This window comes from Poecilia reticulata, chromosome 14 (assembly GCF_904066995.2).
Source record: "Poecilia reticulata chromosome 14, P_reticulata-male-v2, whole genome shotgun sequence".
Classification (NCBI taxonomy): Eukaryota; Metazoa; Chordata; class Actinopteri; order Cyprinodontiformes; family Poeciliidae; genus Poecilia; species Poecilia reticulata.
Window position 1 is genome coordinate 18,552,727 of NC_088843.1, and position 27,397 is coordinate 18,580,123.

Below are 27,397 nucleotides of genomic sequence, written 5' to 3' on the forward strand. Positions count from 1 at the left end.
CAACAGTAAGCTTAATAGCTGCTGAGAGAGAGCAGCTTATCTTCCCAGCACAGCTAAAATGAGCTTCTCAATTAGATGAAAGCCTCTCTCTCCTTTCTCTAATTTTTTTTTCTTTTTTTAAATTTCTCCAGGCAATTTATTTAGTGTGCATGTGTGCGTGTGTGTAAGGAGTGGTGGCGCGTGGGGGGGGGTAGAGCAAACCGCATTGGCCAAGCGCATGACGAGTCATAGCGCGCTCCAGCCAATCAGGTACAGCTGTCAGCGTCAACTCAGGCCCTCAGCAACAATATGACTATTTACTGTATTCAAGAGGAAAATCTATTTGGGTTCCATCGCTGCTCACCCAGCAAATCCCAGACAAAATGAGGAGAAATTAGTAAAATGAATAAAGAAAAAAAGACACAGAGAGAGAATAAATTAATTTTGCCACAGTTTAAGATTTCTGCATTCCTCTTCCCACTGAATGAGGAACAATGGAAGTCAAGACAGACTTGAGAAATCTCACATAATAAAAATAATAATAATTAGTTATTATTATTATTATTATTATTATTATTATTATTATTATTATTATTATTATTATTATTATTATTATTATTATTATTACCACCGTCTGCAGAAGGAGCAGCAGCTCCTGACATGCTAATTAAACATGTCTCCTTCTTTTTTTTGTAGGTAGAGGAAGATGCTCTTTTTTTTTTATGACAAACACTTTTTCCTGCATTGTGGATTAACTCGGATTATGCAAACAACCTTTCATGCGCTCGCTTATCAGTTTTATTTTTTTGTCCTCTGAATCGTCCACCCCCCCCCCGCCCCCTACCCCCTTACACACACTCCCCTCAGTGTTGTGTTAGCGGAACCAAAGGATTATGCAAGCACTTCCACAAAAATTAGGTTTCCTCAACTTAAACAAAGTAATGTCGTTTGTTGGCAGGGCCGAGAGAAAAAAAAACAAAAAACGGTCCCAGTTCAAAGAGTCGCCTTAAAGTCGCTCAGATCAAATAATTAATTGCATCTATTTATTTAATAAGCAAAAATGTTACACATTTATTTATTTTTGCTTGCACATAAAAATGCTTAATTTTCCTACAAAGGTTTCCTACAAAACGCTTCTTGTTTCTGTCATTTAAATATCAATAAAGCTCAATTTAAAAATAAAATAAAATCAAAGAGAATTGTGTCTATTCATGGCTGAACTGTATAAAATTGTAATCCATTTGACAATTAAGCAAATGTAATAAAAATAATAACGAATTAATGTGGTTTAATTCGTACTACTAGTTTAAGGTGAAGAGAACCATAAAATCAGCCAACAATAAATTAATAACATAAATATTTCTAATTCTTCTTAGAAATAATAAGAATTTGAAGATTTTTGTTTGTTTAAATGGTTTGTATCAAACAAGGACAATATTTTTAAAAAATCAAAGGAGGACAAAAACGAATTATTTGGGTACTATTTTGAAATAAATACATAAAAACAGATGTGTTAACTGAAAATGATGATCAAAAATTTTTTTACATTTATAATTGCTTTGATTTCTTTTGCAGAAATTAATGTTTTGTTAATTTGGATAAAAATAAGTTGCAGTACTAGCACTGCCACGCAGAAACCAAACATTGACGTTTTCCCATTCAGACATCAAACCTACCAGTTTTTTCTTACTTGTTTATTATCATGTTTCCATTGAGCGTCTGATTACTGCCCATCTCTAGATAGGTGGTATGCATCAAGGTACTGTCACATAAAGATATCAGGATGTGTCAAAGAAACCAAGGTTTTCCAGAAAGACTTTGCTTAGAAATGAACGACTTTCTTTAAATTCACCGTTCAGTATTTTATTTATACCAGGTCCCAAAACTGAGTTTCATTTTTCATGATCCAAAACATAATTTACTCGCCGCTTCCAGCTTCTGCTGCTTAGAGACTTTAAAGTTCCTGATGAGGATATCCTCTCAATATGAAAAAAAACAACAAAGAAACAAAAAAATTACTTTACTTGTAATGTAAACATCCAACTCCATGTCAAGTGTTTATTTAAAAACAAATTTATTTAATATTTTTGTTATTAGTGGATGGCAAAAAGCAGGTAGCAACACAATGATTGAGTGGCTAACTATCAAAGATTTAATACAAATTGTGAGGGTAATAATAAAATAATAAATAAAAACTCCTTAAGCGTTTGAATATTTTAAAAAAGCCTTTTTGTTGTCAGTTTTGAAAGTAGCAGTTGCAGAAAAAGAAAAAAGTCTGGCGACCAAAGGATGCAGCGACCCTCGTTGGATAAAAATACAAAGTCTCTTTCTGCAGGCCTCTCAGCCACCCATGTTCATAATCACCCTTTCTCACCATCTGCTCCACCAGAGTCAAGGTTACATATGACAGCTCGAAAAAAAAGAAAAAAAGAGAGAGAAGGAGAGAAGGAGAAAAAAAAAGTGCCGCAGGAGGGTAGCCGTACATGACAGGAAACGTGGGCACAGAACGGTGGAAAGTGGGGGAGACGGCGGGGGAGGTTCACAGAAACCAGAACGCACGCCGCATGCACCAAACGCTGGATGGAGACATCACTTCCTCTGCCGCTGCCACAGAGCACTGCCTATCACTTCTTCTAATTCTGAGTTATTTCACCTTCCTACCAGCATCTTTAACTCGTCTTATTTTTAAATATTCCGTCCCTCTCTCTTGGCTCTGCTCCTGCGATGCGTTGCCCTCGCTCCGCAGCATCAGCTGAACATTTGCTCCTTTGAAGGAAATCTATAAACACAATCATCAGACGTTATGTGCTGCATGCAAGGCTGACCAAGGATTTCCATGACCAGGAACCACTAAAATGTCCGTGTCAAACAGAGACGGGAGGGGCGGCGGGCGGGTGGGAGGGGAGGTATGCTGGTGTGCAAACAGTCACACATCAGAGGAGGTGATGCGTTGATGTCTGGTGACATTTAATTTCTTGCCTGTCCCTTATCGTGAGAATCATCGCAGGGTTTGCTCCATATGAGTCTGCATTAAAGCCCTGCTTGCTTCTTCTCTTTTTTTATCTTCTTCTTCTTGCTCTTCGTCTTTCTTTTGTTTACCTCCCTGCCATAAAATGCAGCGCTGACGGGGACAGAGACGGAGAGAGGCTGAGGGACACGGGGAAGGGAGGATGGCTGTGAATAGGCAGAGTGAGTGGCATGCATGGACAGCCCCTCTGTCTCTCAAAGACACTGCAGCAGCTGCATGCGCGCGATAAGAGCAGTCATTCACAGCCAAGTCTGCCCCCCCAACCCCTCCTCCTCCTACACACAAACATACACACACACACACACACACACACGCATACAGCGGCATACTCTTTCCCTCACACACACATCCAACGCAGACTGAGACGCACATCACTCTCTCAGCGGGTTCCTCCACGGTGCTGGCTACTCCAAGCCGCCTTTGTGATAAATCGATGGGAGTCACAGAAAATGATTTTGTTTTGTTTGGTTAAAAAAAAAAAGAAAAAAGAAAAAGTCTGGTGTCTGAGTAATCACCAGCATGTAGTCAGCAGCTGCACAGGCTTCAGATTCCCTTCAGCTGCAGCTTCTGTCATATTCCAGCTGCTGGAATGGCTCAAGTCTGAAATAAAACCGAACTAAACAAAACGAATTACAGCCAAATACAGTAGCAACATGAGATCTTATGTAACTTCAAATAATATACATTTATGTACAAATACAAAACACTGTGTTGTTAGTAATAGCATTACTACATTTTTTCTGTTGGTTTGAACTCTCTTAAAAAGTCTGATATGTGAAGTTTGCTGGTAAAGATTCAGTCATAAAATTATGCACCTAAATGTTTGCCAACTATATATTTTTTTCTAGGACGGTGTCCTAAGTTCACCACAATGTCTACAATAAAAAAATTAAAATAAAAAACAAAACTAATTAGCTGGTGGTTTCGGTCCAAAATGGCCGACTTTCTGTTGGATTATGGGTAAATGCCCAAAAGACCTTTTGGTGCATTTTGAGGAGATTCACTGTGTCCTGAGATATTGTGCCTATGCCATGTCAATGAGGATATTTGTATGATCTGTAAAAAAGGTAAATATTTACCAGGCCTACGGAAATTTTCCTGACTTTGATTATGATGAAAAAAAAAGGTAATTAAAAAAAATAACCTCTTTAAATTCCTACCATATTCAGGGCCCAAGCCTTAAAAGAAACGCTTCATTCTTCAAGTTCTGCTGTTGTAGTTTTGCTTTAAAAATGAATAAAAACTCTTGGCTTGGTGAAAAAAAAAAAACAACAACATCTTAACCTGTCTGTATTATCTACTGAGAACTACAGAACCATGAAAACATCAGTAATTTTACGCTGCAAAATTTGCATATTGCATGTTCACATGTCATTTGTTTCACAACTGTCCAGTCCCTGTGATGGACCGGCAATGTGTCCAGTGTTTTTCTTTAAATAACTAAAATAAGCAAAAACAGGTGCCTAAATCTAGAGATTCCCCCTACTTTCTTTAATGTGAAGTTTTTTGTTTAATTTCACATCAGCTCATTTGACAAATCTGTTATTCCTTTAAAGCTGCAGTGTGTAGCTTTTATTCAAAAAGATGGTGCTTTCTCTACACATTTATTAAAAATGTCACTATTTCGTGTTGGTCTGGTATCAGACAGATAATCTGTGTAAAATCACTTCCACTCAGTGCTTCTACTGCCATCTGCAGAAGTTCACCTCTGGGTCAGAAACAACCAATCAGAGCCAGGAGGAGGGTCTTAGGGCCATCAGTCATGCTCATGAATCCCCTGCTCAATGTGCTTAATGGCGGAGAAACAACTTACTTTTACAGGAAAGTAATTTCTCCTGGTTATCGGTGGCCATGCTAACTATAGCCTGACCACCGGTAGGCTCTGCTGTGTGGAAGTGGCTGTAGCCACAGGGGAGGGGGTGATTGACAGCGGTAAGACCCGCCTCTTGGCTCTGATTGGTTGTTTCTGACCGAGAGGTGTATTTGTGCAGATAGCACTGGGAGATGATAGAGAAAATAGGTTTTTTTTTTATCCATCTCATATTATTCTGTCTCGACAAAGTGACAGCTTTAACAGATATGTAAATAAACATATGGGTTTTTTTTTATAAGTCACTGCAATTTTAACCCTCAAACTCAAGCTATTTTTAGCAGCAATATTTATTTGACATACTTTCAGCCCTCACATTGCGAGAACATGTCTAGAAACCAGAGGACATCTATGACCCAGGCGATAGTCTGCAGTCCTGAGCCCATATGAGCCGCAGAAAGTCTAAGTGCCAATTAATCGGTGGCTCCTTCCACTGTTAGCTCATGTTGCACTTATAGCTAATCTGTGCTCTGGCGTGGAGCCACACATGACCTGGCTCACGTCCAGGCTGAGGAGCCGCGAAGGCAGCAGCCATGAGCCGGTCCAACGCCGCGCTGAGCGGCATGGTGAAGAAGACGTGCCAAACTGCAGCCGCACAAAGGAGACCTCACTGTTTATCAAAGATTAAACAGTGTTTAGCTTCTTCCCCCCCAAAATCCCCTCCTCCTCCTCCTGCTGCAGCCCAGCATGTGCTCCAATATATGCATGCGCGCACACACACCAACACACACCTCCAGCTCACACCCTAATTGTTCGCAGCCCCAAGAGTTTAATAAAGAACAAATTGCGGTTATTGGCGAGCAAACAGCACAGTACGGAGGTGGGAGCGTGATCATTGCAGCAGAGAGAGAAAAAGATAAAGAGAGAGAGGGAGAGAAGGAGAGAGAGCATCAGCCAATTTAATTAATATCTCTGTCAGTCTCAGGCTACGACTGGAGCAGCAGGCTGCGTGGAGAACAGTAATGTGGAAAGCTCACTGAGGGTCGGCAGGCTGTTACATATGCACTCATGTATTCCACCAGGAGGAAGCCTTTTAAAGCACAGCTACACTGTAACGCAGTTCATCACCCAATCATGGAAGCAAATTTTACTTTTCAAACGACCGTACCCATCTGGATTTCCAAACCATTACTGTAATTCTTGACAAGGTTCAGTCCTAATCTGTAGAGGTCTTATTTTTAATCTCCTGTCGTTTTCAGGTCCTGATTCTGTGTTTATCATGCTGCCTGCACACTGCCCAGCCCCACCGTATCCAACCGTCATGTTCCCATAATCCTTTGTGGCAGCTGCAGCCAGATTTATGCACACAGGTATTGATTTTCTTCCCAGCTTTTTTTTTTTTCTTCCTCCCCTCTCCTTTCAGTGCTACCCTGTATTTATCTCGCCAAGCTCCGGCCAATGGGTGTGAGGAGAGGCGCAACTCGCATGCTCGCCAAACGCAACCCGGATTTATTTTGATTTTTCCAACGTCGGGAGCCGTTCCGCAGCGCGGCGCGGCCCCACCCTGAGCGGGATGCATGTGTAGGTACGTCCGCCCCTTCGCCATTCTCCGCAGGTCACCTGACCCATTTTTTCCTAGTGGATAACGACGCTCCGGTCAGTCACAGCAGCCGGAACGACGAACGCCGAAGAAAGAACGCCATACTGGCTGTCACACGTCACATTACCAACCCTGCCTGTCGACAGCAGAAGGCAGAGGAAGGAGAGAACGAAAAAGGGAGCAAGAAGGACTTAGTTATCCTTTTTCTTCCTCCCCCTCCATATATATCCTTCCACACTGGGACCAGTAAAGCCATTACACACCCTCTCCAGCCCCCTAGCTCAAGGTTGTGCTCAGCCAATGGCGACGCTTCCTACATGAATTCTAAGAAAAGGGCAAAACTGACAGCGAGTGAGCTGCAGAGCTTCCCTCAACAAAAGCCGGTCATTATCCCACACTACCTGTGGGCTGAGGATTACCTCCAGTCCTACTTTCTATATATATATTTACTGCTCTGTAACGATGGTAGCCATGAAGAAGAACGTGTGAATCGCTGGTTGTTGTATTGTTGGTGTTTGTGGTATAATTGTTTTTTGTTCACTCTCAGATCGGAGCGCAATGCTGCCTTGGGTTCCTAGTTAAATCAAGAATAGACTCGATCTATCGAGAACAGCTAAGAGGTCATAAGGGTTTTCTGTATTTACATTGGTTAGTGACCAAAGCATTTCACAAACACTTCGATAAAGCTACTGGAAATTTCGTCAGTGAATAAATGGCAAATCTCCTCTACATGTTAGCAGAAGATGGCTAAACATATTTTTTCAGGAATATCTTAAAGAGTGTGAGGCATTTTTACTTTACGTTACCTTCCGCAACTATAAAAATACTGTACATATCAAATATGACTTAAATTACAAAGAAATGTCTTTTGACACCTTGAAATCGGGTCTCTGTGTCTTTAAAAGCGTCTGCTCTTTCTCTTGAAACTCCGCTTTCAGGAAGTCATTGCAACATCACTCCTCTATTAACCCTTTCACAAAGTTTTTGCCAGCGTTGCACTGAGAAGCAACTCGTATAATGATCTCAGCAGATGCGCAGTTCCACCAGATGTTTGCGAATTGCTGCTGGCTAGTCTGAAGGAGCTGAGTGGAGGATTTGCGAGGGGAAGACTGCTCTGTGAGGTGAAAGCTGGACACTCGGAAACTGCAGGAGCCTCGCCTCGAAGGTGACACGAGGTCCACACAGGTGTTTTGCACAACTGAATGGTTGCCATGGGAGACGGCAAGATTTCTCAAACATGCGTGAGAATCACGACAGCACTCCAGATTTGTTTTTGATGAAGGAATAGCATTATAAGATGATGTAAAGCTAAAAAAAAGTCTTTAAAATTTGATAGTTCATTTACAAATGGAGAAAAAGTTTCCACCGCACATGCAAACATTAAAACGGTGCAACTGCATGTTTTAGAAACTGGTGTGCGATCCAGTCACCACATCAGTCTTCAATAGTGAAATCTTTCTTAAAATACGTATCGGACTCAGACCACCAAGCTACTAACTGATCAGGATTCTATGGTCCTGTGGACTTTCTAGGCAAACGATGGAACAGTTGTTAACCCTGTTGCCTTGCATCAAGAAGCACCTTGCTTTTATCTAAACAGCGTCTATCAGCGAGGAGTTGGCTTGTTCTCTTTGTGCATGCATAGGTTTTCTCTGGCTACTCTGGATTCCACAAAGCATGCGTGTTAGGTTAATTGGCTATGCTACATTGCCCTTCTGATTTTTGTTTCTCCAGTATGTCTCCATGTTGCCCTGAGATGGATTGGCAACCTGTCCAGGGTGCACTACACCTGGAGAGAAGTACCGGATGCTTTGGAGCTTCGGGGCATTGGTGAAGGACTGGGGGTCGAAGAGAACATACCGTATCTTAATCGTCAACAAACAATTTGGCTCCAGAATCAAAGTGGTAAAGTGATATGCTAATCTACCTCCAAGCTAGCAAAGTGGCGCTTATTATAAGATATCAAATAAGCCTCCATAATTTTATTTGACAATTTTATATAATTGGATTTTAGAACTATGTTTATGTAACAATATATTGGCTTGAAAAAGCTGGAGAAGCAGAGTAATAAATTCAGACCCGAACGATGAAACCAAAGGAAGTGGAGGGAGAGATGAGCAAAGCAAAGAGAATCTGTGTGATGGCCAATGGCCTTTGTGTTTTGGTCGTGTGCTGAATGAAAAAAAGGACCCTTGTGCGTGTGCGTGTGTGTGTGTGTGCGTGCCTGCGTGTGTGTGTCCGCAGTATACTGCTGGGGGGCTGGCCCCCTCTCGCCCCGACGGGTGCTGAATGCAGAGCAGACAGCATCAGGCTGGGGCAAATGACTACAAGGCCTCCTCAGTGACTGCAGCAAAGGCTGCACCTGGGGGAATGGCCCTGCTCAGCAGCACAGCCGCAGCCACACACATCACCCCAATACATCCAAAGAGCCAACCCTGCAGACAAGGCACACAGCTCTACCAGGTACAATCTGCATTTAGATGGGCTTTTTTTTTGTTTTCTCTAACTTCTAAGGAATACATTGGACAAATGATTAAAATGAAGTATTTGCTGCCCTTTCATTCTAACCTACATATGCACACAAATTTCTTGTGCTTTTCCACCATTCTGCCAGCACCAGCCATTTTCTACAAGGAGATCCATTTTAAAAAAGCCACGTTCACGTAACAGGAACAGCTTCATCAGAATGGTGCCACTGAGGTGCACAATAAAGGTGTTGAAGCTGTAGGTAACTAGCATGATTTAATCCCACAAATACATGTAAAACCTACAATAAAAACCAAAATTATTAATACACATGGTAGATTTAGATTTAAATTCAGTTTTTCCCCCAGTTTATATATATATATATATATATATATATATATATATATATATATATATATATATATATATATATATATATATATATAAGCATTACAGTTGCCAAACTTAATTATCTTTTTTTTTGTGTGTGCATATTTTCTATATTTTCACAATTTACCTGGCGATGAGCTGAGAGATTTTGAGGCTGGAGGCTTCACTGCCATCACCCTCATCTTTAGCTCCTTCCACAGATTTTCTATCAGATTCAAATTAGGAATCTGACTAGGAAACTCCAAAATATTCACTTAAATCAGAGGAAAAGTGTAAAGATTTCCTCCAACCAAAATCTGCCAGTGGTATCAATATATCTGTTTTTTAAAAACACCTTTTAATATAAGTTGCTGCTTTGACATGATCACAGAACTGCCAAATCATATGTACAAAAATACCAGACAAAGTGAATCACAGCAACGCCATCAGCCGGTGTAACGCTGAACTGATGCAGTGAAGCTACCAGTAGCAGGAGAGAAGCTGCGCCAAGAAGCTACAAACACTGAAGAGAAGAAGAGCTGCCATTGATACAGTTGCAGCCAAGCATGATTTAATGTTACACAATACAATTTTACAAAGTTGCTCAAAGTCTAAACTGGTATTGTGCATATAAGGTGTAAAGTTTACTTTCGATCAAACGCTCCCCTAAGGAATCCCAGCGCCCCCATTTTGTAAAAATTGCCGCCAGCGCCCCCTGCCGTCCTCTGAACGCCCCTCGGGAGGCGGTACCGCCCACGCTGAGAACTGCTATTTTAAATCAACAGGCAACTCTGTTCTCTTGATCTAATCTGGTAAAATTTTTCAGGGATTCACTTTGTGATAAATCAAACTCATCTTTTCCAAAAAGAGACTTTTCTGATGGTTCTTTGTATTGAAAAAAAGAAGGGAAAGACAAGTGAGTAATGTCAGTTGCTTTGCCAGTATGCGATGACCTAAAGCGCTTTTCATCATAAATTGGAAATATTTTTAAATGCACAAAAGGATCCTTGCCTTCAGTTAGTCTGCCCTGCGACAGCTCGAGAACGTCCAGTCCAGCGAGGCCGGCAGCAGGAATGTCTAACCGGTGCAGCGCACTGGGCTCTATCTCTTAAAGTGAAGAGTCTCAGTCAATTATTTATGCTGGAGACAGAAAAGCTTTATTTCTTAAAGCTTTTTTGTCTTTGTCAAAGTGTTGATACAATTTTAAATAATTGAATTGTGAAATGCCCTAGGTTGGTCTTGAGGTTGAGGGGTTGAGCCATCTTATGTGGAGCTGTCACTCACACACACACGCAGACACACACACACACACACACACACACACACACACACACACACACACACACACACACACACACACACACACACACACACACACACACACACACGTAGACAGTGCACTTAAAAACTGTGTAGCAGAGAATGGGGGAAATGGACGATGCGATGCAGGGTGCGTGCATTGAGACGTGAATAAAGACCACTTGCTCATAGATTCATAGGCTTCTGTCATCCATTATTTAGTATGCAGGAGAGAGCAGTGGATTGGTGGCTGGGTGATTTTTTTGACAGCATTTACATGGCTGATGGCTCCAGATGGGAGGATTTTTTTTTACTGGCAGAGATGAGCACCTTGTTAAAATGTGCAACTTTCACTATAAAAGTAATGAGGAAAAGATGTTTCAAATTCTCAAACAGTCAAAGATTCACATTTTTAGTTTCCACGAGGCGTGAGCTCGTATGTTTTTCTCACAATTAGACAAGTTTTAATATGGAGCAGTTTTTACACAAGTATTGAAAAGCATACTGTTCGTTTCGGTGTATTTTTCATAGATTTGGGTCACAACTTTATTGATAAGGTGGAGTTTATGGGACTTCTGAGAGCTGAGATGCTCATGTGGTTGAATTGTTTTCATTCGTCCAAAACATCAAAGGGATCCTGACTAATTTCATAAACAACCTGTGTATGGTAGAGAAGTAAAGGCATTTGTAGGGTTTTATATTCTTCCGGCACCATTGGAATGAAAGGCTGATGTACAAAAGAATGACGGGGGTAAAGCAGGGATTACAATAAGCTGCTATATTCTGATTAAGCCCCAGTCATGAGCCATCGATCAACAAACATATCAACTTTTCATTTGCTAGCTCTAAACTTACAACATTACTTCAATAAAAGTGCTACATCTTTTTTTTCTTTCTGCACAAGTATTTCTGTTTTATTTTGACCAGAAAGATTCCTAAAAAATCTCAGTTTGTCTTCCATATTTTTCTTCCCATCAGCTCATCAGCAAAAAGCAGGTAGAGAGGGAACACTCCTACCACACCTGTGCTACATTCAGTTGGAAACAACTCAGGCACTTTATCTGGCATCTAAGTAAAAGGTTGTAAAAACGTGGGGCAGTACAGTGAAAAACATCAATTTTTTTAACCCTCAGCAAACTTTTATGTCCATAAGTTCAGCAGCTGAAGTACAATTGCGGCTGGCAGCGTTGTGGCAAGTTCAGACTCTGCACTGTCAAACCATTAGCAGCGAGACAACAAACAGTTCAGGGACATCATAGAACATGCTAGCACAAAAATCAATTTGTGTACAATTTAGAGATTGATATAGATTTCAACATGGCCGATATTTCCTTAGTGGACAAATGTGAAACGTCAACAAAAAAAAAAAAGGGAAAAGCAATGGCTAGCCAGCACTTGCCCTCCATCCAAAAGCAAAATGACATTAGCACTCGTCTATTGAGTTTGCTAAATGCCCCACATAAAGTGAATTTTCCCCCCAGGGCTGGGAAACAATCACGCAGAAGAGCGTTCCATTTAAGTGATTTGAATGATCGGCGCGCTGCAATGCATCCTATCAGCCTGAGAAATGGGTCAATACACTGAGACTAAGTGACACGGCTGGCAGCCTGCGCTCTCGTGGAAGACTGGGCAAAAGGAGGGCGAGCAGGACCCTCCCGTCATCGGGTCAGACAGATGTAGAGAAACAGCCCTCTCTGCAGTAACACTCATGGAAGCACTGTTATTTCAAGAGAATTAAAAAAAAACAACCAAAAGTTAAATATCAATATCAGAACGTCCGAGAGGTCCAAGCAAGACAAACCTCACCAAGCACTCCCATCAGCATGTATACCACTATCTGAGCCTGTAACAGGCTAGCAAACATCCTCGCATTGGTTGTCATAGAAGAAAGAGGTGAATTGCCTTACTTTCAGCATTGATTGACATTGTGTCTTTCTCCCAGGACACAACAGTGATGTAGGCCTCCACTGAGGCAGGGATAATGCACTTGAAGACCGCCACATTGCCTCTCATGGCTTTCTGGTCCTCCACCCGGACAGTGTACGGCTCTCGTAGGACTACAGGTAGAGGGACAGAGAGGTGTGCAGTGTTTACGCTAGAAAACAACGCAGGCAGAGTTCAGACAAACAACCTCTCTTCAGTGCAACGTTCATTTCCAGGGTTACAGCAAATCAATCGGAGGCAGAGACATTCAAAGAGGAGAGGGGGAAAACAAAAAACTGACCGGCCTTGATGTGGACATCTTGGCTCCTGATTCTCCCTGAGGGGTTCTCCGCTGTGCAATAGTAAGTGTTGTCGTGGATGAGTTTGCTGAAGCTGGAAGGGGGGATGTGGAAGATCTGAAGGGTGCCATTGGGGTGCACATGGCGGATCCCTGGCACGTCATAGATCTCCTCGCCGGTGGCCAGGTACCAGCGCAGTGAGACAGGGGGCACGCCTGCAGCGGGACAGGGCACCGATGTCCCTGTGGTGCTGGCAAACACTACCTCTTGCACAGATGCATTGACAAAATATAAGCTGGAACGTAGATCTTCACAGAAAACTGCAAAGAGAGAGAGAAAGAGAGGGAACATAAGATTACAAAATTGTAAGAAAATGTAATTCTAATCCTGCTTTTTGAACCTATAAAGTGTTAGTTTATTGTTTTTTTAGTGCTAACTGCAGGACTCCACCTGTAGCCTACTACTAGCATGCTGACTACTTCAGGTGTCGTAGTCAACATGCTACTTAGGGCAGCATGTTGCATGGACTAAAGTAGTTGATTTAGACTGCAACCATCTTATTTTGTCTGAAAAAGGATCCTTGTTCTATAAAAAAACATTCCAGCTAAAATGAGTGAACTCATTTTGGCTACGAAGCAAAATGTACCCACAACCAGATGCTTTGATGTAAACATGAAAAGTTTCTTCAGTAGAGATGTTAATATTTTTCGAGCTCTAACTTCATCAGCTAGAGCTACTGTAAATCTCCACATTATTCACGAGGGAATCTGATGAGTCCAAAAGCTTCAGCAGATCTCTAATATTACTAGCATATAAGATTACTGTCATCAATCACTGAGAACAGAAAACACACTTTAATACAGTTCTTTAACAGTGCATACATACAACATGCAGCCAAGACTCTCGTTTTCACAGCAGTCAATGTGATGTGATACACTTCTGAATACATTAGTCAACCCACATTGCCAGTGTGAAGCCAGGACCTTCACCATAACTGTCAGCAATTATTGACAGATCCACAGTTAAATATACTCCTACTACACTTTTAGCACAAGAGAAACAACAGCCTAAAAAAATATCTGTCAAACATTTGTTGAAGAGTTCAAAGCACGACGTTTACTTGATAAGGGCAACTATGTATTTAAAAATGTCAAGGTACTTCCATCCATCTATCCATATATATATATATTTTATACTGATAAATTAAACCTATTGTCCTCATTTTAATTATTGTCTTTATCGTCTCTTCCAGCCTTTTTTCTTTCTGTTGATGACACTGAATGAGAAAAGGCTCAACTCCGGTGCTCTCCACTGACCCTCCCTTCCTATTTCCTTAGTCTAATGTCCAGCGCACATTACACGAGTTGTCGGCCCATTTTTAAACCCTCAGAGACACCTTAGAAATCCCAGGTATAACGGTTTGATCGGGATCGTCGTGCCGTGTGGTGTCCAGCCACATGGGCACAAAATGATGGCTACAAGTCCAGTTAACTAATTTTAAAACCAGGCATTAATCAATGCTTTACTAGAATCTACCTGTGATGTATGTGGCTAGAGTCAGCGTGAAGTCCTGACTGAATGAAAACCATTATAACCTATTTATGTCACGTTAACGAAGAACAGCTGAAAACCTACCGGGTTTATCAACTGAGGTAGTAATTTGGCTCCAACTCCTCCCCATGTCATTTCTATATTCTTTGCACGAAATGTTGAATAAACATTAATGATACCATATATCATCTCAAATGTCCGCTGGACTTTGTGTTGCGCCGTGTTAGCTGTTTGGGATTCCCCTCCTTAATTTCTAATCAGAAAGCGGGGAGGAGAATCTGCGCGTTCTGATTGACTACCTGTCACATTCAGCGTTAAGCTCCCATTCGGGGAAACCCCCTGATTTAGATCGGAGCGGCCACAACTATCTACCTGGACAATCCTGTAACCCACCACACACTGCAGGATGATCGGTTAGATCGGCCAACGATCTAAGATTGTCATAAGGGCAAAAACATGGTGTAGTATGAACTATTGCATTAGGATTGTGGGATGTGCTCATCTTCTCTATTTAAATCTAGTGATTACTGAAGGGCAATATAGAATTTATAATCTGTACTCTTTTGGTTGAATGCAGTATTTATTTCCACTTTGGCTTTATGTTGTTTAGTTTTTATTGAAGTACGTTTTTTGTTAATGGAGACTAAGAATCCATTTTATTTTTGTTTTTGGTTTTATTTAGTTTATCAGTTCCAGTGTTACGTGTTCTTTTGAAAATAAGGGGTATCTATCAGGAAATCGCATGTATTATTAGTCATTTCCATTAAATCAGTGTCAAAAGGTCTCAAAGTGGAATGGTAAGCTGAAGTCAACCCACAAAGATCAAGCCACTTATTCACCTTGGAACAGCAATTGCCCGTAACCACTATGAATTATACAAGGTAATGCAGGATTGTCCAGTTAGTTGATTGAGAACAAAACTTTGTTTAAATACTCCCAGTTTTTGGACATTTTGTACCTCAACAGGTCTTTTAAATTGCAGTTTATAAAGGTCATTAAACAAGTAATACTAAACTTTTTACTACAGTGCACCTAATAAATACTGCAAAACATCTGTCAAAAACAAAAAAAAGTGGTTGAAAAGATCGATCCGATAATTCTGGATAATTGCATGTTTAGAGTCAAAGCTGAAGATCATGTGAGCGATTGGATTTACAACACCCCAGAAGTTGGTGAATTATTTTGATGCCATCTGCTGAGCAGCTACAAACAACATAAAATCTGTTAATATTCAAATGCTGCCTCTACGTTGCGTGCTCTGTGATAGGAGCATCCTTGTAAAGCTGTTGCATAAACCACCAGTGTCAGTAACCTACTGTAAATATTTCAGGCGCCGCTGCCGTACACCACAGTCTCCGCTCTGTGCTAATGTGGGATCCCTCCTCCTGTCGCCAGCCCACTTGCTTGGCTGCGCGACAGCTGCCAATCCCCCCTCCCTTGAGACCAAACATTTTAGCGCTTCATAAATTCCTAATGAGCGTTCTCGAGTCACCAGCCACTTCCACCCACTGGTCGTTCAACCTGCTACAGCAAACAAACAATGTGGCGAACACATGTTTCTGCACATTTAGAGCTAGACTCACTTCACACATGCAGTACTCCGAGGGCCGGGCCCGGAGGTGTTGAGAGGAAGGCCTGTCGACAGATACAAGGCTGCCGCTTCTGATCCAAAAGGTGTCAGAAGATGGCGAAGAAGGCGAAAAGGAAATCGCGGTACAAACTTGGACATAGTCATTTGTAATAGGCATGAATAGCATATTTAACTTGGACTTTTTAATGATTTATTTGAACCGTTCTTTTTCCGGGGTGCTGACTACACAATGTAAAACTTGAGTGACTTACAAAAATTTGAGCTTATGAAGTAATTGTGAATTTTCTCTAAAACATACAGGTTCAGAATTATACATAGAGGCTCACATACATTCATATATTTCACTAATACTTGATTAAATACTCCAAGCAATCCAACCGCATACCTTTTGAAGTATTTTGCTAGTTTGGGTCCTCATTCTGAATTGATTTCAGTATTAATATTTATATAATACATATGCATAATCAGAATAATCCCTAATACTGTATAATATATTGGTGGGGGGTTTGGCTAGCAGCAGCTTATTTAGATTTAAAATGACAGGAGGCCCTAAAGCAGTTCCAAATATGCAGAACTGACTAGACTAAAATATAACTATTTAAGAAGGATTTTGCACAAAAAAATTTAATGAACATGCTTTATATAGCCCATATAGACCCATCCAAGGAATCATAATAGGCCACCTTTAATCTGAGGTTGACAGTTTTGGACCTTGTGAAAGGGTGACACAGCTGAATAACCTCTACATTTGTTTCAATTGACGGTCAATCAAAAGGTGTTCTATAAGAAAAGAAAAGAAGTTGTCATTTTAAGATAAATATAAAGTTCCCCTTCACTTCACTGAGCTCTTTAGATCTTCTTGTTGTTCTACACGTTGGTCAGTCGAATGAGTGGTGGCAATCAAATCCTTTTTTGAGGACCAAGATAAGCTACAGGCCACAGACATTTGAGAGTATTAATGACAATAAGGCCTAATGTTGAAGACCCTGTTGAACCTGCAGCACTACAATATTTAGGGAAATGTGAGCATATATTTGAGGTTTTACATGCCATTTTGACATTGTGTGTAATAGAGAACATCCAGAGAGTTCAAGCTTGTGCACTAGGTTTTTGTTGCAGTTGTATTTTGCAAAAATCATCCTGACTTGGAAAAAATTATTTCATATAATACAAAATGCTGCACATGCTATGCTTTCAGGAACTGTTTAGATGAAGAACTATTTGCTGTGGGTGTTCGCAGAGATGGACTGCGTTGACAGACAAGCACTGTACCACACTCTTGCATAAACAGGGTTTAGGCACAAGAAAGCTCCAGCGTTTGAGGCAAAATCAGAGACGCGAGCTTAATAAACATCGCGCTCTCCCTGCAGCGATGCACGGGGGCCCTCTCGGTGGTTAATTTACGGCCTTGTAATCACACAGAGTAACAGCTTGTCATGGGTTTTCTCAAGTAGGAAAATCTGCCATCAAGATGATCATAAAATCACAGCATCTGTTAGGAATAGCGGGGAGCTTGAGGCATTTATGTGTATGACTGGTTCAGTATTGGCTCTCACCATCTGCCCACATTTCTGGTAATGATCTCCTAAATACCGCTGAGTCCTCTTGGCCCCGCGAAAGCAAACACAACTGCCTGTTACTGGGACAGAGGGCAATTTTATGTGACTTCAGGTAATACTCCATAAGTGGTTTTATGGACTAAATAACTTAACGGTAATGTAAGAAAACAGGACATAAAATTACAATTTGTCACACTTGATTATAAACGAGTTTAAACAGTTAAAATTTTAAGCCAATCAGCATTTTTATACAAGAAAAAGCTGAAAATTCCTTAGGTGTCAGATCTGGATCACGACGGTTTGTAATAATACAAACCGTCGTAAAATCATAGGAAATAACAACCCAATTTAGATGCTGTCTGGATCTGTTTAGAGTACGTTATCTCTTCACATTGGAATAATGTATTCACATTCATCCACCTTCCCAGTATAGTAGCATTTGGCTGTAATCATCCATCAGAGAAATTGTATTCCAAATGAGAACAAGCGGCCATCAGGCGGGCTTTGGTCCCAGCATGTTTAAAGAGTGACTGAGTGATGAGGAGAGGAGAGCCTGCCTCATAACTGCTTTTGTCTCAATAAAATGATTTGCACCAACTCATAAAAAATGGAGACCACCTCCGCCGCCACCATCAGCATTTTACAGCTGGCTGATCCGTAAAGACGGTGGCAACTGATGGGGAGGCGAACCCCACCCAGATCCCAACGGTTCACCCTGGATTCATCGGTGGTGCATTTATGGGTCACGAAAAATAGTAAGTGTGGGGGGTTGAGAGGGCAAGGAGGGAACAGGAAAGCTTTCAAAATGGAGGTAGGTAAAATCTAACAGTGAAGGAGAAACAAAGGAAAGACCATAAAGAAAAGAAGAAGACGACTTGGAATGACCTGTGTTGATAAAGCTGCTATTTCTTATTTTTCAGGTGTATATCAAGAAACATGTTTCATGGGTCTAAATATGAAGGAAAACACATATTTTAATAAACATTAAAGCTGCAGTATGTAAGTTTTACAAAAATATGTATTTTCCACACTATGTTGTGGCAGGATGGCACGAGACAAGTTGAGTTCAAGTTGAAAAAAAAAAAAATCAGCTTAAGGTTCTCCACCTTCTCCTTCCTCCCTTTAAAAAGTTAAAATAAACAAAACAAGACAAAAACCCCCCCACAACATTTGTCTTCTAAATATAAATTCAATCCTTTTTGTTCAAAGTCACATGCTGTTTTTGATACTTTTAAACAGATGTGCAGGCCTGGCCAGGTGTCTGTAAACAAAATTGGCCCACAAAACATATTAATCATTAGAGTGGAAATGATCAAGCTCATTTTAATTGGTTATGCGATTAATTGATTAATTGCAACAATGATAGATGTGCACCAATCAAACCACAGAAAGATGTGGATGAGGATCAACTGAGCTGATTTTCACAGAACATGCTGAAGAGTGGAGATGCAACATTTTGGCCTGACAGCAGTAATATCCCACCTTTAGGAAGCTGATGTTGTATCGTCGTTTACATTAGGCAACATTCGCAAAACCCAAGGCAGGGAGATATAACTATGTTTAAATTTAATTAACATTGTTTCTGCAGATGTCCGTTTTAGAAAACGACAAAAATAAAAAATTTTATCGGAGCTGTATTTATCATCGACTGGATCGCTTATGTTATGGAGCAAGCAGATCAAAAGTGAGTAGAAACAAAAAGCTGCAGTTTGTTTCTTCAGATATCTTACCACAGACCTTTTAAACTGCATTTCTGACTCCATTAATGTGGTTTGTGTTTACAGTTAGGCTAAGTATTCAAATCTCAGCAAAATACATTGGCGCAATGCAGGACAGAACAAATATCAGAACATTTCAGGCATAAACACTTTTCCTGAGCCAGCAATGCTTCAAAATGAAGAAAAAAAGAACCACTGGGTCAGTTGGTGACCTGATCCTATCAGTGTGGTTTGTGAAAACTGACAAAAATTAATATCAATTAACATATATTTTTTGGCGAATACCATAACCTTAATATCTACCATCCAGATATTAAGATTTTATACATGAGCGCAAAAATGTCAACAAAGCCTGGAGTTGAAGAAGGGAAGAAACATGAAAAAGACACCTGCAGGCAGACACTTTTCATTTTCATTGTTAAATAACAAGGATTGTTTGTTTGAAGACAACCCTAACAGTGTGTGACTTTTCCCTGAGAATTATCTAATAAAGCAGAAATTACATAAACCCAATTTGTATTTTTATGACATATTATTCGAATGTGCAGCTGCGAATTCCAGACAATTTATTTTAATAACGATCGCGAGCAAGAGAGACAACATGTGGGCGGCTGTTGGCTGTCATCGAGTGTGTTTGTGTGCACGGCTGTTAAATGATAATCTCGTTAATGGCTGGCATGAAAAGTCAGATGCAGCGCACAACAGATGTGCCGCTCGCAGATGCACTCCGTAAAAGTGGCGGAGCGCATTTCTGAAGATGCGTTGATGATTCCGGAGACACCGGCGTGAGATCAAAAGCGGGGGCTGGCAACAAAATCTGGAGAGATGTGATGAAATTTTCATGTGGATTCTGTCGATAGTCGGTCGGCTCTCAGGCTGATAGTGAAATATCTGAAGGCTGTCTCTGAAGCATGTTTCTTTGCATTTATTAAATAGATGAAAACAGTTTCGTACAGTAAGGTTTCCTCTTTCTTTTTTCATAAAGCTTCTCTTCTTTTGTCAACATTGACACATTAAAGGGGCAGTATTTTGTAACATCCAACTTATTGAGCTTTACATAATATTATAATGTTATTCCCTCATCAAAAACATACCTGAAGTGTTTCTTTGATTCTTTCAAGCATGTTTGAGAAATTATTTACTCTCCCGTCGCAACCATTCGGCTGAGCACCCTTCCCTCATAACTCCCCCACTCAGTTCCTTCAGACTAGCCAGCAGCAATTAGCAAACTGTGCATCTGCAGAGCTCATTATAAGAGCTACTTCTCAGTGAAATGCTGGTAAAAATGTTGTTAAAAGGTTAATAGAGGAGTGTTGTTGGGATGACTTCCTGGGGGCAGAGTTTCAGAAAGAGTAGGAGCTTTTAAAGAGATAAATGCCCAATTTCAAGGCGTTAAATTTCTTTTAAATCATAGATAGAACAACTGAAGTTAATATTACTTAATTGTGCTATAAAATACATAACACTGCCCCTTTAAAGTGCAGTCTACCTTTGATTGCTTAATGAAAACACCAAAATCAAATCACTTCCGACTAACATTAGGCTGTCCTAATGTTAGTTTTAGCTTTGCTGAAAAACACACCAAAAAGAAGAAGTCATTTGTTCAATTATAAATCTCGCACATGCATAAATGATGAACTCTCTTTTTGCGTTGTCTGCCCTGGTAAGTCTCAGAGGAGGGGGCAGCAGCAGCAGGGAGACGGGGTCCTGTTGGGCCAGTGAAGTAGGTCTCCTCCACTAGCTGTGTGGAATAATGCTTAGCACAGTTCCACATGTCAGCACCTATTGGTGGCAGGCCCTGCTGAAATCCTCTAATCGTGGATTGCAGGTGACTCCTCGTGTAGTCATCCCCTTTGTGGAGCCGCTGCTACACCATTTAGAGCTCAAGGGCACCAGACGTGTTTCAGTCAAGGAGAGTGTATGCAGGCGTGTCAGATGGAAGTGCATGTGCGAGGGGGTGGGCGTTAATGTCTGGAAGCCGATAAACATAGATACTGACTTGGGCTTGGTGTGCAGGCAAGACATCAGGTCAGATTTGGTAGAGAGACATCTTGTTGGGTTTAGCCTGCTATCGTAAGATTCATCTAGAAGTGTCTGAATGAGGAAATGTTTTAACAATGCAACGTTCTTAGAAATAAGGTTACACCAGTTTGTTCTGGCTGCTCCTGAACAAACAAGCTAAAAAATACACTTCTTGTTTTAGGTTAATGTAAAGCAACCACGTGAAACAAGGCAAAACATCATAACAAACAAATGGAAAAAAAAAGAAACAGAAAAACAAAAACTGCTGCACTCCCAGAAAATAGTAGCAAAAACCTACTATCAACAAAACAAATGCAAACAAAAAATGTTGCAACCACAGACAAAATGCTCCAACCACAGGAAATGGGAGCAGAATACACACACAAGCACACGCACACATATATACTTTTTATCATTGCCATAATAATAACAGTTATAGATAGCTAGAGTATTTTGGTGGAGTATTAAACACCATAGCAGTATCACACAAATGCAGCAAATAGCAAAAACATCAGTATGTGTAACACCAAACACTGTGTCCACTAAACGGAAGTCATTCAGACCACTAGGGGGAGTAAGATTACCTTCTCAATGGAGTAAGTAATATTACCTAGGTGAATATGTCGTAGCTCTATAATATTGTAAAAGACTCCATGAATTATAACAACTTTTCCTATTTCTTTTTTTCTGAACATCCTATTAAATCGTAACATTCCATCTTTACTGAGGGTTTGGTCCCATATGATTTGGCGTCGACTCCAGCTAGGGCTCTGAAGCACCTCCGTTTGTGGAGTGAGTTTGCAACAACTCATATTTGCTGTTGTTTTTACTATTTGCTGCATTTTCCCTTCTGCTTTTATTTCCTGCAGTTGCAGCATTTTTTGTTTTAATTTGTTTTGCAGCTTTTAGGATTTAGCTTCCATTTTTTGCGCTTGCAATCATTATTATTTTTTAAATTTTACAGTATTTTTCTGTTTCATTTGAATTTTTGTTTACATCATTCATGTGTCACAGTGCGTTTCGCTGTTTGCTGCATGTTGGCATCACTGTATGAAGCACTTTTCACAATGACGTTCCAGAGTTTTTAAAACTAAAATTTACAGTTTTAATTTATATAACAAACCTTTTTATGGATGGATGGATGGAAGGACGGCAATATAAATGTTTTTCAAAACTAAATTTTTTTTCTTCCCAGGTGCATCCAGGCATGGATAACACTAATATTACAATCTTTTCCTTAAGGCATTGGAACCCTGCAGTATACAACCCATTATCCTCCACTCTAACAGTGTCAATCAGTGGTTGCTTTCAAAATTACCTCACCAATTTATTTAAGTAAGCATCTGATCAATACACATCCCACTTAAACGCAACATAAAAAGGTCTATACATTAACCCATACATTAGCCCATAAGAATTCAAGTCTGCTCATTTTATATTTACCTCAACCATACGACTTTAATCAGCTTATGCAAAACCTGTGCAGAGTATTCCAGTATTCCTGTAGCAATGAAATAAAAAAAACCTCCATGGTGCTTCATCTTTCTGCCATATCACTGTGTTTGACTGCTTAGCTGTCTGCCACAACAACTTGGTTTCCTCCATTTGTTCTGGGTTTTATCACATTAAATTAGCTATTAGCCTTAACATGTCCTCCCTGCTCAAGGCTGATAACATTTTGAAACAGCAGGGTCTGATTGGCTCAGAGCCACACTGTGCCCCTTACCAGGTCAGAGATCTTTGTTGTGCTACGACTTGCACTGAGGCATCAAGGCATTAGGGCGACTCCACTGGGGTAAGCTATAGCACTGAGTCACACTGACAGCTCATGGCAGGCAAATCAGGTAATTAAGGCAGAACTCTGAAGGAGCTGCCTGGGGGGGTGATGGGGGAAGGGGCAAGGCCAGTTGATGGGGAAGGGTGGAGATTGGGTGGAGGACAGGCTGGTTTTCATGATGACATCCCAAACCTCCACCCTTTCCCCCTTCGCCCTAGGGGATTACACAATAAGCGACAAAGATAAGCACCGCACTGAGCATGGATGCGTGCATGCAAGAGTCCCCCCACTCTTCTAAATCAACGGTGCCCAATTTGCTCTCATGAATAATGTTAAGATCCCCATTCAGCGCTATGCAGCTGCCATGTAAAACCAATTTTACCTTCCTCTGATGTCAGCTCTCTGGAGGGCAAAATAAGAGTCACCTTTGAGTGGTCTATGGCAGTGAACGCTCATTTACATGAACGCCAGCAGAGCACAGCAACGTCCCCAACCACTTGTTACTTAGAAGACTTTGATCAAATATATATAACGAATGTGTGACATCAAACTGACTGAGGGTGTTTTCACATCTAAGACCCAAGAACCACTGAAGGAAACAGCACAAAAACATTTGAAGAAAACACTGAGCGCAATTTCCTTCTTTATGAAATGTAGGCAAAAATGGAGTGGTGTCAGATTTTAGGGGTTGTAGGATTTCTCTTTTGTCTTAATATAAAATATTAGCTCCTCTTTAATCCATGTCTGATCACAAGCCATTTCTCCTGCTAGTGCTAGACACAGTGTTTGATTAGACTGCATTTACCCAGAATGCCCTGCGCTATAGTTCGCTTCCTGCTTTTGGAATGGTGCCCAATCACATATATGCATTCGGACTGCACCAGAGTTCACTCCAATCAAACAGAGATTGAGGTTTGTAATCGAACCAGAGTTTGCTTGGCAAGCAAACTAGAGTTCAATTAAAGTGGACCAAACAGGGCTGGTGTGGATGTACCCAATTACAGAAGAAGAAAAAGAAAAACACAGTTGAGGACAGAACCCCCAATAATTGAACAAATGGACAAAGGCTGATTAAAGAAGACGCTAGTCATTTTTGAGTTAGGACACAAGCACTCAGTAGAGACCAGAGAAACTCACGACATCACAAGCCATGTTGGTTTAGGACTCTCTATTGGATCTATTGAATTGCACTATTGGGGTTGTGCACAACAACTGGATTGTTTACCTATGTACAATATATAAAACACGTTTTCACAGACAGTTGACCTTCTATTTTGTATTCAGCCACAGCTGGTAACCAAATCTCCAGTAATTCAATATGTAATGCATTGAAAACACACCAAACTAGACCCTTAAAACTGGGGTGTGTAGTGAACCATCATTTTTGCATACGACTACAACTCTAGGGGACACAGATAGTACTATCACTGAAACTTTTTCCAACATCAGCGTTTTGGAGAGTACTCTGTGTCACAGACTGGGAATATGAACCCAAGCAACCCTCTACACAGACAGAACAACGAGAAAGCAGGTTTCATTATCCAAAAGGTCTAAAACTTAAAAAATAAAATAAAATATACGTCTTTGCATTTGGGTTAACATTACATTATGAATTCTTATATCTCATAACATTAGTGAAAGTTTCCATTTTCTAGACAAAAGGAGCTTTAAGGACCGTCGAAGGCTGATCAAAGACATCCTGCGCGTCGCAGTCATACTACTTGTACTTCAGATAAACAAATATAGATGGTCTGACTGGGACAGAAAAACTGATGCATAGTCATGGTCACCAGTTTTGAACCCCTATAGTGACTCTTAAAGGGGCAGTGTTACGTAAAAACAACTTTGAGCTTTACATCATGTTATTTCCTCATCAAAAACAGCTGCAGTTTCCAAGCTTCCGCAATTCTGCCTCACAGAGCACCCCGAACCTGCAACTTCCCCACTCAGCTCCTTCAGACTAGCCAGAAACAATTAGCAAACACCTGGTGGAACTGAACATCTGCTGATGAGCACATCTGCACATCATTATACGAGCTACTTCTCAGTGCAACGCTGATAAAAATGTTAAACAGTTAATAGAGGAGTGATGTGATGACTTCCTGTAGGTGGAGTGTTGGAAAGAGCAGGATTTTTTAAAGAGACAGGCCAAATTTCAAGGTGCTAAATGTCACATTTCTTTTATATAGCATTTCTATAACAACTGAAATTAACATAGTTAATTGATTGTGCTGTAAAATGGCACTATGTGCCTGGAAAACGCATAAATCTGCACCTTTAAATAAAAGCAACCAGTGACAGATCTGGTGACTTTTCTGACATTAGTGGAGACTGACGTGAAACCACAGTTTCTTCTTACCCTTTCCTACGAGCATCTGCTTTGGGCCCCTCATGCACCCTGAGTTCTCACAGGTGGCCCAGTCCTCGCACAGCAGCGGCCTCCCAGATCCAGTCAGAGCTGCTCTCTCCTCGTCCAGACTCATAAATGAATCGTGCATGTGCAAAACCGTCCAGTGAATGATTCCCTCACAGTCAGGGTAGGATGAAAATGGATTTCAATTTGTTTTAAATAAATCACTGTTCTAAAATAAATGTCTGCATTTCTGTTTTTGACCAATTTAGATTGTTAATGTAGACTACATACAAGAAAACACACCAGAGCAGCCAAATTTACCGAAAACTGTTCATCAATTTACTTCAGTAAATGAAACAACGTGGTGAGCTTTTGAGGCAGATTGTTTTACCTCTGGGGAAAGCAGCTCTCGCCTTTTATTTCCGGTCTGAACAGCTGAAAAATCAAGTTATTCCTGAGACGGTGTTATACTTTATGTTTTCTGTGATAAACAAATACGCCTTAAGGAAAGACAAATAAACCGACCTGTTACATGTTTTACTGCTACTCATATTTTCCCAGTGTAACATTGCTTATTGTCTTTGGGTCATCTTCAGGCTTCACAAGGTCTAAGTGATAATTATTTACAAGATTTAAACGTCTCGAAAATAATGGTTTAGCCCAGTTAGTTCGTAATATCTGAACAAAAACAGTCAACACGGCAAAAGCACAAAGTCTTATCAAGCGTTTTTGATATAGTTTCTAGTCCAAATATATTATGAGTACAATTGAAATACGACAAAAGTGACTTACAAGTAACTTTTTAGCAAAATGCAGGAGCTTGTTGAAGTCAATAATTCCTTAATATTGTTGAAAAACTCAATGACATAATCTGCCAGTTTAACAGGACATTTTAGCAGGTTATTTTACTTATAGTGCTATTTCTAAGTAACTTTTCTTAATGAAAAGTTACTTTTAGATTAGCTTTGTTATCTTAGTGTGCCAAGATATTTGCACTAGAAACTAGTCCAAAAACACTTAGTAGATTTTGTGATTTTGCTGTGAATTTTCTTACCTTCCTAGTGACAACGGCCGTGTTTTACACAGAACCCTGACAAGTTTATTTCCTAACTACACTTTGTGCTTCATTCACCACATTAATGAATTAAACGCTCTGCAGCCTGAGGACTCATAAGACAGACTACATTTTCTCTCTGACATCTTCTATGGGTCTATTTTGCAAATAAATTCCAACCATTCTTTAAAAACACTTTCATTTCACTCAGTAACTGACTTTGTTGCTTTCTCCAGCATTCCTGCGTGTGTGTTGCCATGGTTACGCTCACGCTCGCGATGGGCGATTAGCAATGTTGATCCAACCACCTTGCTGGCTTTGGTGCAGAAACTTTGGAGTCCTAAATTCCCTACCTCCGTTCAGCACCACCAGAGCCGCGTTTCACACAGAGCATTTTTGCTAGAGATGTCCTCTTTAGTCTCTGACTTTCTGAACCTTTCGACAGTACTTGACTTAAATTTGTATGTAATACTTTGAAGTGCGGCATACACCGTGCATGCTTTCAGAGAGTGGATGAGTGGCGTTATTTCTGTTTCATTAAAGATTCCACCCACATTTGCTCGCTCGCTAAACCACAGCCTGACTGAGCAGATGGAGGGGGGAAAAAGAGACGGAAGGAGAGAGTGGATCAGGTAGGAAGAGGAGGAGGACATTAAACCTAGTGTGTGAGTTTGAATGGAGAGATTAGCTTAAGGAGGACGGCTGACAACTTGAAGATAATCTACACTACGTAAGCGATGTTGCAGCACATACGTAATATAACCTGAGGCGCTACATGTTTAGTTCCAGTGTCGTTAATCTGCCAGAAGCCAGCAGACGACGGTTTATAAAAGTTCACTTTTCATTGACTTCCTTTTCTTGATAAAAAGGCACAATAAGTTCGTTTCCATTACAAATGTGCACAAAACTTTGTGAATCTTAATGTCGAAAGATCACAATTCTGCAATTGGGATTAAATAAGAATACATTTGTTAACGTGACCAGTCATTGAAAAATATG

At 40.6% G+C, this 27,397-nt stretch overlaps 1 protein-coding gene across 3 annotated transcripts in view; it reads right to left on the minus strand.

The window, feature by feature from the left end:
- The window catches only part of dscama (Down syndrome cell adhesion molecule a), a 101,020-nt gene that overhangs the window by 59,507 nt on the left and 14,116 nt on the right, over positions 1 to 27,397 (minus strand). For all 3 annotated transcript variants that reach the window (XM_008428267.3, XM_008428268.3, XM_081615952.1), the window contains exons 2-3: positions 12,776 to 13,093; positions 12,459 to 12,608 (exon numbers count right to left, since the gene is read on the minus strand). In XM_008428267.3, coding sequence (XP_008426489.1) covers positions 12,459 to 12,608; positions 12,776 to 13,093 — 468 coding nt within the window. The remainder of the gene's footprint in view (positions 1 to 12,458; positions 12,609 to 12,775; positions 13,094 to 27,397) is intronic.